The sequence below is a fragment of the Oratosquilla oratoria genome, chromosome 18 (genome assembly GCF_046742065.1).
Source record: "Oratosquilla oratoria isolate Oo_2021 chromosome 18, ASM4674206v1, whole genome shotgun sequence".
NCBI classification, from domain to species: Eukaryota; Metazoa; Arthropoda; class Malacostraca; order Stomatopoda; family Squillidae; genus Oratosquilla; species Oratosquilla oratoria.
In genome coordinates, this window is record NC_134794.1 from 14,899,666 (window position 1) to 14,911,466 (window position 11,801).

The 11,801-nt window shown below is 38.7% G+C and overlaps 1 protein-coding gene across 1 annotated transcript in view; it reads left to right on the forward strand.

The window, feature by feature from the left end:
* The window catches only part of LOC143034750 (uncharacterized), a 59,613-nt gene that overhangs the window by 42,031 nt on the left and 5,781 nt on the right, over positions 1-11,801 (forward strand). The window contains exon 2 of the mRNA XM_076201099.1: positions 10,797-11,007. Within this exon, the coding sequence (XP_076057214.1) occupies positions 10,797-11,007 (211 nt within the window). The remainder of the gene's footprint in view (positions 1-10,796; positions 11,008-11,801) is intronic.

Below are 11,801 nucleotides of genomic sequence, written 5' to 3' on the forward strand. Positions count from 1 at the left end.
CCTGACCGGTTTCACTTACAATAGCTTCAACTCTGAAGAAGCTATTGTATGCAAAACCGGTCAGGAATAAACTCGATATTCAGATAAAGACCCGTATTTTCCCCTCCACATTTTCCATAACATATATATATATATATATATATATATATATATATATATATATATAGATATATATATATATATATATATATATATATATAATTATCGATTAAACCATTTCATTCAACTTTAGGAACACCTCCAGGCCACCGAGAGCTTCCAGAATGACTAAGCAATGTAACATTTGTATTGTGACTGACACCAGATGATTTTATTCAATTCTTCTCACCTTTAAAAAAAATATCGCAATATTTCGACTATTTCGTTATAAACTTTTCGCTGTCACATTGTTATATATATATATATATGTATATATATATATATATATATATATATATTTTTTTTTTTTTTTTTTTTTTTTTTTTTTAGTGGGGGGCTAAGAACCAATAAACTTCTTAGCTTGGGTTTAGAGAGACTTGTCCGTCGCAAAAGCAAAATAATAATGAAAATTATGAAATAATTGTTCAAGTTATCTGTTTCTATCATTTTTCCCTAAAAATAGTTATTGCTCATCTTCCAAAATCAAAATAGAGAATTCAATGATTTTGTTTTGGTTAACGTCAGTTAACCTTTTGCAAATTATCTGATTAGCTTATAGGTCCTGCCCAAACCAAAAAAAAACAAAAAAGAAAGAGAGAGAGAGACAGAGAGAGAGAGAGAGAGAGAGAGAGAGAGAGAGAGAGAGAGAGAGAGAGAGAGAGAGAGAGAGAGAGAGAGAGAGAGAGAGGTTTAGCAATCAGACGAAGTGAACAGACTGCAAACAACTCTCCACACCCTACGGCCACGTCGGTCATCTAACACCGAAACCAACCCACCACTGGCCACCTCCACCAACCCCACCCACCTCCTCCTTTGACCGAGCTGCCTTCACAATCTAATTGAATCTTCTTTTATTTGATAGACTCGCTGATATCATGTCCTTTAGTAATGCTAGGTTGGCGACCACCACTCCAACTTCGCCAGCGTTCTGCGAGCTTGTGTTTCGCTAGACAACTCTTATCTTTTATCTCTTGATATGGTTTAACGTCACAAACTCCTACAATCGGGAGGCAAGGACGGTGCCCCTTACAGAGTACTTTGTAGCATGGAATCTAATGAACCATCCCTTTGGTTCAACTTCGCCGGTGGCAGGATTCGAACCGCCATCCCCTCGACCTTTGCCGCAAGTAACAAGGCCCTAACCCTAAAAAATACGAAGGACATATTTACATATCTACACGCATCCTATTGTAATATCTTCCTAAATACTTTTTATCTTTTTTTGTGTTAAATCTTTCTTTGTAACTTTGTGTGTTCTATCACAGGTTGATCTAATTAATCAGAACAATATGAATTTACAATATAATTAAATATATTTCATATTAATGCCAAAATATATGTAATATAACGTAATATAATGTAATATATGATATGATTTAGTGAATAACAGATTGTACACAATATATTTCAGTACAGATGTAATATATAATACAATATACAATGTGGTATAACATAACATATAATATAGTATAATACAATATAGAATATAAGACAATATGATATATAATGTTATAATCAAATATGATGTAATATAACATAATATCATATAATGAGATGATATTATAAAGTGGTATAAGATTGATACAACATAATTCAAGATAAATTAATAGAAACATAATATAGTATAAAGTACTATAACAAAATGACAGAATATAATGAAATATATAAAAACTATACATTCTAATAATATTTTAATAGGGATTAACCTTACAAAACACTGGTCTACATTTAACTTAAACGAGTTCAGTTTCCTTACTCCAAACTACCAAGTTATTCTCTCAATGTCTCACTTGTTCAAGAAAGAGGCGAGAAAATATGATTTAAATTTCAGAAGACTCAAAAGATATCACAAAAGTACAAGTTCTCGAACAGATTATCACACCCTGAAGAGATAGTATTCGTCCAGACTACACAAGGTTTACAGGAAAATATATGACGAAAATGTGAGAAATTGGAAAATAGAAGACAACACATACACAAGTATACGTGCATCTTTCACTCAACACAGTGCAACTTTACGTAACTGCAGGTAGGCAGGCAGGCACACGCGCGCGCACACACATACACACAAACACACACGACATGTACACACGTACACACGCACATAGATGCAATCATAAGTGTACATGAGCTGCTTTCTTTAGGGTAATTGCACGAAACGCCGCGTGTTACCGCAAGGAGGGCATTCCGGGAAATCTCGCCTTCTTCTTCCGCCGGTCCTCGACTCGGTTCCTCCCCCTCCCTCCCTCCCTCCCTCCCTCTCTCTCTCTCTCTCTTTCTCTCTCTCTCTCTCTCTCGTCGCTATTCTCTCTCTCTCTCTCTCTCTCGTCGCTAGTCTCTCTCTCTCTCCCTCTCTCTCGTCGCTATTCTCTCTCTCTCTCTCTCTCTCTCTCTCTCTCTCTCGTCGCTAGTCTCTCTCTCTCCATCTCTCTCGTCGCTATTCTCTCTCTCTCTCTCTCTCTCTCTCTCTCTCTCTCTCTCTCTCTCTCTCTCTCGTCGCTATTCTCTCTCTCTCTCTCTCTCACTCTCGTCGCTATTCTCTCTCTCTCTCTCTCTCTCTCTCTCTCTCTCTCTCTCTCTCTCTCTCTCTCTCTCTCTCTCGTCGCTATTCTCTCTCTCTCTCTCGTCGCTATTCTCTCTCTCACTCTCGTCGCTATTCTCTCTCTCACTCTCGTCGCTATTCTCTCTCTCTCGCTCTCTCTCTCTCTCTCGTCGCTATTCTCTCTCTCTCTCTCTCTCTCTCTCTCTCTCTCTCTCTCTCTCTCTCTCTCTCTCTCTCTCTCGCCTCTATTCTCTTATTCGCTGCTTTGTCGTTTCCATATTTTTTATCTTTGCACCTTTACTTTTCTTTTGTTTTCCTTTTTTTGTCATTTTTATAACTTCCGTTGCTCTAATACTGGTACTTTTTTGTAAATTTCTGTTTGGTAATAAAGGACAAAAATGTATAAGGCTATCTTTGTATTTGGTCAACTTACTGATAACTTTCAAGGAGTTATGGTGATATTGAAAATACCTAGAAGATACTTAAATATATTGACATCACAATATACACGTCACCTTTAAAAAATACCTACAAAACTTTCATATATTTATTGTTCTCCTTTCCCCTTTTCGGAAGTTCTTCGAGGTTTCCTTCTGGGTTCTTTAAGAAAGAAAAAATCAACAACCCCAAAATTACATCAAGTTATACATCAACACAGCAATCTTCAAATCACATTGGAACAAACCCCCACCTAACCTTCCTCCTCCTCCTCTCTCTCCCTCCTCCTTCCTCCTCCTCTTCCTACTATTCCTCCTCTTCCTACTATTTCTCCTCTTCTTCCTTTTTTTTTCTCCATCTTCTCCCTCCTCCTCCTCCTCCCCCCTCCCTCCTCTTCCCTTTTTTTCTTCTCCACCTCCTTCCCTTCTCCCCTTCTCCTCTTCCCTTCCTCCTTTCCTTCTTCTTCCTCCTATTCTTCTTCTTCCTCTTCTTTTCCTCTTTTTCCTCCTCTTCCTCTCTTTCTTCCTCTTGCTCTTTTTTTTTCTTCCTCTCTTTCTTCTGCTCCCTCGTCCTTACCTTCTTTTGGCCCAAGAAGAAGCACATCGACACAGGAAGCCTCAGGTTACACCGAAGGGGGGGCGACGTTTGGGTTCTGAAACGACGACTGACGAATCTCACTCAGGACCCGATCGCGTTGCTGCCTAAATGGCTCAACAACCAGCACCATTAGCACGAACGGAACCCGAAGCTCCGTACATGACCTTATCCGACGTCGATTATCCGCTGCGGCTTTGGGCGGATAAAAATACTTGTACCCGGGAGTGGGTAGCTGTAATTTAACGCTAAATGTCCATTCTTCCTGACTTCGGTCGTTCTCGGTTACGACTCTACAGTAAAAAGGAATATCAACGTTTGAACGTCTTCAAAGGGAATGAAGGTTCCTGTTTGGACGTTTTTTCGAATGTCCCTAAACGTTGACATCTGAATAATTTCTAAGAGTTGATAGACGTTAATATCTAGAATTTTCTGAGGAAATAACAGTTGGTATTTAGATATCTTCTGGGTATAGATAACCGTCTGTTTTTGCAAATCTTCGCCCAAGGATTGAAGGTAGAAACGGCTTAACCAATATCGTATATGGTCGGACACATCTTATCGTCTTCAAAGACAATTTTCTTTTCTCATAAGATAAAACAACCATTTAAACATTGAGTCCTGTTCTCAAAAATATATATAGTTTGACGCGCACCAGAATAAAATATATAAAGGACCGGTTCGTCCTTCTCTTTCATAACGCTTCACAACATAAGAACATAAGAAGAAGACTGCGAGAGACCATAAGGCCTATACTTGACAGTTCATGTCTCGTACCACCTGTCATACCTATCCATAACGGATTACAAAGGATTACAAAGGCGGAGCATGCGCTGCATGCCGACAGGAGACCTTTTGGTCCATAACTAGGTCGGATGCGAAAAGATATATAATAATGATAAATAAGAAAAATAGAATAAAATAATAATAATGTAAATGATAATAAATAAAATAAGTTATCTAACCTTTTCTTAAAACATCTAATTATTTCAGCTCTCACTAACTACGTGGTTAATAAGTCTATTCCATTCGTTAACCACCAGTTCTTGCCTATTTTCTTCGATGCCGCAAAGTGATTTTATTCAGCTGAGGAAAACTAGTTTCAGCAACAATTTTATTTTTTAGAATTGATCCCAATCTTACTATGATTAACCCCTTGTTTTGCCATGCGGCTCTATTTCTGGATTTGTTTCTAATGTTTTATCACAGTAATACACACACACACACGCGCGCGCGCGCACACACACACACATATTGTATGTATATATATATATATATATATATATATATATATATATACATATATATATAAGATTGAAGGTGAAAGAAGTAGACGAGGAGTAATGGAAGAATTTCACGCCTTAACGTTTCGACCCTCGTAGCAAAGTTTGAATACATGCCAGGAAAAGATTGGGACTAATTTGACAGTTCTAATTTTTTAAACGAATTCAGTAAAGTCAGATTCATACGAGACCACGAATTCAAATTCGTATATGTATCCACATTTGTTGCATCCGTTCAACAGCAGAAAAAGTATTATTAGTTTCTTTATAAACCATTACCAGTAGACAGTTTTTTTCGACAGTTTGCACGAATCAGTTCTTCGAAACAAGACTAATGAGGCTCTTTTTTTTTCCTTCTTTTTTTCTTTAAGAAATTAAAAAAAAAAGTTTACACTATCTCGTTTCCTACCACGATGTACTTCACTGGTTGTACTTTAAGCCAATAACCAGCGTTTCCATCCTGAAGACAATATCTCTCCCAAGATGTGAGCAAGGAGAAATACAAGAGGTCTACGCGTACAGGCTTTTCTATGTAGATTAATCTCCAACAGCAATACATTGTTGGGTAATTCTAGTTCGTGAGCGTTTTGCTAAAGATATTATGGCTACCAAAGCTCTCTCTCTCGATGTAAAGATACAAATTTATTCATTTTGTTTCTAATTAACTCCCCATGGTTTTATTCAGCTGAAGAAAATACCCACCCCGTCTAAAAAATAATCAAAAGACAACAATTCACCGACTCAGACGAAACAAGCCCCTCCTCTTTTCTTCCCTGACCAATCACGATCGCTTTCGAATGACGCGTATTGGATGGAGGAGTTCCGTGATTGGCCGAGGATCAAAGAGGGCGGGTCTTGTTTGTTTTAGATTGATGTAAGTCCGTTTCTACGATCCCTACTGGCAGAAAGAGAAAATGGAGACAAACGCATTTATTGAGTTCTCTTTATGAGAAAAATAATGAAGGAAAAAAATAGCCATAGGTAGAAAGAGATCATGGGACTGATCCGGAAACAGAATGCCAGCCAACCAGAGTTGCACCTCCATAGGGAGAGAGGCAAGTTTGTGATTTCTAAAGATAATAGGGAGCAGATCCTCTCTGACGTCTGTCTAATTCCACCATACGTTGGGTCAGAGCGTGGCCGAGAAAGAGTCAGAGTTCTCCCATTTCCATTTTCATCATTGAGTTTTAATTCTATTTCTGTTCTCATCTATCTCATTGTTTCCTTATCTTATTATTTTCTATTTCATCTTATCTTATTGTTTATTTTACTTATCTTATAATCTTCCTTTTCTTTTCTGTTTAATACACATTTTGCATATATATATACATACACACACACACACACACATATATATATATATATATATATATATATATATATATACATGTTTGTGTGTGTGTGTGTGTGTGTGTGTGTGTGTGTGTGTGTGTGTGTGTGTGTGTGTGTGTGTGTGTGTGTGTGTGTGTGTGTGTGTGTGTCTAATCCGCCTTGTCACCTAATCCAGTATCCAAAATTAATTGCCTCGCTAGCATTTCAGGCTCATCATCAGTGCCATTAAAAACTAATTTGAAGCTAACCAATCTAATGAACTGGAGAAATTTGATACCCAAACTCCTTCCATGCCCGTTTTTATCCATTTCCACAACTAATTACCAATTTATCAACGTTTAAGAATGTTAAGAACGTTCTTAAAGATTTTATCTTTTCCTGTGCATTTTGAAATCGCCTTTGTTTTGTAAAGAAAACGTAGGTTGGGGTTCTGTTGTTCCGGACATAATTGTGATCACGCACACTCCTTCTGTCACTGAGCCAATGTCTAATATTGTTATTCTATCCGACACCATAGAATTAACTACATTCCCACCCACCCCAACACCACCATACCCCCATCTGGGTCCCTACGAAATTCACCACCACTGTCACCATCATCATCCACGCCTCTTCACTCGTCTTCCAATTGGACTTTCAAACAGGAAATATCAAGACACTTCCTCCCTTACTTCGGGACTTGAGTTCGTGTAGCAGTTACTCTTCGTTTTCTTGTGTATCCGTCCACGTTACGTACCTCAATGTCTCCAGTTTGTTTTATTTCATATCTTAAACCATTATGCATAGTCCTCAACTGAAGCGGAAACGCCATCCCGCGCCCAGTGGCCAAGAGCTCCGAGAGCTTCTTGTTAGGTTCTGCCACGCGCGAACGGGTCTAGCCAACGTCCCCCGAAGTGAAAGCGAGACGACGCGAAGCCCTCACTCCATAAAAACGTCACCACCCTGAGACTCATATCCGTTCTGAATGTCCCACACCATCAAAACAAACACCCTACACCAAGTTCCTGTTACCAAAGACCATTAACCGTATTTATACAAGTACAACATTTCAACCCGCCCATCTCGCTCATGGACCCAGCCCTACCACCCCCGCCACACCTGTCTTTTTCCCACAGTGGACGGGTCGAGGGTAACTTACACCCTGAGAACCTTCGATTCTCTAATGGGTCTGGTTCGTCTACACCACACGACAAAGTAGCTCTTCTCCTGGTCTCCGCGGCCAGCGCGAATGCTGAGCTTGGTTGTGCCAGTTTGGTTGTACAATGTTGTCTTAAACGGGAATTTGTGGAAACTAACAACCATGCACAGGAGTGACGGACACACACGCGCATACACACATACACTCAAAAACACACACACACGTACAATATATATATATATATATATATTATATATATATACATGTATATATATATACATATATATATATATATATATATATATATATATATATATATAATATACAATATGCATATATTCATATGTATAAACATGTTGCATTCTTTTATCTATGCATTCCAAAACAGTTTTTCCTTTCCAATCTCTCCAGACATTTTTACCTTCTTGTAAACAACTTTCTATTTTTTTCATATACGAAAATTATAATTATGTTTTACCAAATCCTCCCTTTTTACTTCTAAAGTCACCCATAATATTCTCAAACATAAAAACTCGTATTCTTTTATGTTTTCCTACATATGATCTGTGGCTATATTCACAACTTGCTTTGTCCTCTTTCTGGTATCTTCAATATTGTCAACAGTGGTGCAAACTGAGTTGATTCTTGTCCACCAAAACCTCTTTTGATTGCACAAAACGTATCCATCTTTTTTCTGTCTTTCTTCAGAATTATGCGGCCTTTTTTTATCTTCTTTGTCCTCTGGTTTCATTCCCTATTCCCACCCACCCCGTCCCCTTTTTGTCATTGCCTGTTCACCACAATGGCGGAAAATCGAATATCACATCTCCTGGCTGTGTGATCATAATTTCAAGTTTTTCTCATACAAAACTTTAAGGTTTACTTTCACCGTGTTCCATTTTGTGTGTGTGTGTGTGTGTGTGTGTGTGTGTGTGTGTGTGTGTGTGTGTGTGTGTGTGTGTGTGTGTGTGTGTGTGTGTGTGTGTGTGTTTTGTTCCATTCAATTAATTATCAAAGTTCCCAATGAATCTTTGGAACCGATTCTTTATCTACCGGTCCCTTTGCAAAAACATCATTAAACTGACTAGTATATCACTTCTAGTATGTCAGTTCTAGGTTAAGAGCAACTGGGTTAGTTAATCGAGACTCCTTTTGTTTCTGACCGGGTTTCCTGCTTTATGCAGTCCCTGGTCAGTATTATGAAGTGCTGTTTGCCGTAGACGAAATGCTAAGAGCCATATTTCTAAAACCTTTCGCCAGTTTTGAAGAACAGTTTCTACTATTAGAAAGTAGAATATTACTAACGTCTCTTTCTACTTATATGAAAATTTCTACTAGATTTGATACATAACCTAGTAAGGCAAATAAACGTACCTAGAAAATTATGCAGAAAACTAGTAAGAGCGAGCAAAAGGTTTAGAAATACGACCCTGAACAATCACCCAGTCTCTCACGCATCATTCATTCACACCCTTTGTATATATGCATTCAAAGGAATGACTAATATACATAAACATAAGCGATTGTTTTGTATTACATTCATAAAGCTATTTATACACTGCCATGTGTGGAACTATCATTGGAAGACTGAATTCATGATTTCATCATTTCTTGCCTTTTTCAAAAGAAATAACGAGATAACACAACGGCAGACCTAACTGAATTAGATTCAATTATCAACTGTAAAAGAATTTCCTCCCAATCAACAAAATCACCCTACGACAACCAGAAATCCAAGTCAGAGGCCCAAATGTTAAATCTATCAATTGATACTTTGTTCCATTTCTTATGCTGTTTCTTTTCGTCCCAATTTTATCATTGTTAAACTTCTACACAAATAAATAACCCTGTCAGTATTTTACCCAATTTGTATTTCCATTCTATCTGCCACCAAGATTTTTTTTCTGTATTCTTTTCTTCTAATCTATTCCAACACGCTCAGGAAAACATTTGAAAAGCTACAGTTAAAACAATACTAAGGTGAGACCAACCTAATCAACCTCGCTAGTTAATTTAGACATCAAATTTGATGGTTCGTTCATCGTGGTGGCTGGGACCTTTGTCGATTTCAAGCCTCGTATCAATTGACGCAATGTCATGCTATCTGATCTTCCCGGTTCCATTCCCTTTTGGTTCTGAAGCGCTATTCTCCACGAAAAGAGAAGTAATTAACTGTCTCCTCGTATGACTTACATTACTAGGAACCAGACATGCAATATCATGGGATAATATTTCCGTTCTGTGAATTTATATTGTTTAAATTTGATAAACAGGGAAGGGAGAAAGCAAGGGATAGGTGTGTTTGGAAAGGGGTTGTGTGTGGATTATAAATTGACGCGGCCCCAATGAATTTCTACTTGTCTTCTCTGTTTCACTTGAGTCTCCGAAGCGGATAAGGGTTGCCATGTAATGAATCGGTGAGGATAAACCAACCTCAGCTGTTAGTCCCAGCTATCGAAGCGTTGTGACCTTTTGCATTGCTTTTTGACATAGGAACCACATTTGTAGTGTTATGTTACTACAGTTGGTGAAGGGTACACCTCACCGAGAAGGATGGAATTAAGTAAACTCCAATTCTCTCGGGATTTATGGTACGTGAATTCTACAGAAAACGAACCTTCAAGGCGTGACCTTGCTACAGAGGCAAGCGGGTAGGGATGGTCCTTCATCCACAAGAATCTAAGACAAAAGAGGAAATGAAATGGCTGTTGCATGGGTGAAGGATAGGCCTTTACTGGCCACGTTCCTTATAAGGGGAGAAATGCCTGTTGGCATATGTAAACATATTTAGTCAATTTTACTCAAAACAAAAAACGCACTCTCCCAACACATACAAACCACCCATTCCCCACCACCACCATTGTCCTAGTGTACTTGATGAGTGGAGATGGCTTGCTGAAGGTCTTGTTATGTTGACTAATTCACTCTATAGTTTCAACAAAGTGTTCCCTACCATATTTTGATATGGTTAACTCCAGAGGATGACGCTCAGTTGTGGGATCTTTGTTATATGGATGGGACTTATACTATTGGAGTTAACTCCTTCAGTTCAATGATATTCTTTCTGTATTTTATTCTGGTTAACATTGGACGATTTTAAGCTATGGAATGCCTTCATCGTATGGATTGTGTTAATCCATTGAGCAACCTACTCTGCCACAAGGCAAATTTATTTAACTGATAGATTTCCCCTTTACTCCATAATGAAATTATATATTTTAATCTCTCTCTCTCTCTCTCTCTCTCTCTCTCTCTCTCTCTCTCTCTCTCTCTCTCTCTCTCTCTCTCTCTTTCCACAGTAACTCAGTCTCCATGTTCTGATCCTTGCCAGGTCCTCCTTCGTCGCCCCAACACAGCCCAGCTGCCTCCTTGAAGTGCAAGAAACAGAGAAAGGCGCGGACGGCCTTCACGGACCACCAGCTGCAGACGCTGGAGAAGAGCTTCGAGCGGCAGAAGTACCTCAGCGTCCAGGACCGCATGGAACTGGCCGCCAAGCTCAACCTCACCGACACCCAAGTCAAGACCTGGTACCAGAACAGGAGGTGAGATCTCGCTGTACCTTGCTGCCCGTGCGATACATGAGTAGCCTAAAATGGCGTAGTTTAAGTTAACCTAGCCAAACCTGATTTAGCTAAACCTAACCTAGTCTAGCCAAACCTAACCTAGTCAATCCTAATCTAGCCATATCTAACATAGTCAATCCTAACCTAGCCACATCTAACCTAGTCAAACCTAATCTAACCTAACTTATCCTAAAGTTACCAAATGTAACTTGACGTAAATTAACTACAAGTAGCTCAACCGAACAGAACCAAACCAGACCCAACATACCCCAAAACCAACCATACCTTACTGCAAATAACTTCACAAAGTCAGAACAGGAGGTTAGCATTAACCTAAGACTCCAACGATACAAAAGTTTCTAAGGAGAATAACATTTCCATTTCTTGATAGATCACGCCATTAGTGATGTATTATTGATGCAAGACTTTACTCAATTTCCACTGCATCACGTTACATTCATTCAGAACAGTCCATCGCCACTGAAGAACAAAAGACAGACTGTAATTCAAACCTAAATTCCTCTATTACGTACACCCTCCCCTCCCAAAGAAAAAAAAATAGGAAGGAATCCCAGCAACCATTTGCAGTTACAACTAAAGAGATTTATTGCATCGCAGGTAGAGACTTCGCATGTGTAATGATGATTCAGACCAAAATGATAGGTATGAAGTAAAAGTAAACTACTAATGAGCCCATAATGGCGGAGCCGGGACCATCAAGTCCTTATTAATCATTGTATGAAGATTCGAAAGAATTGGGCTCACATCGCCGC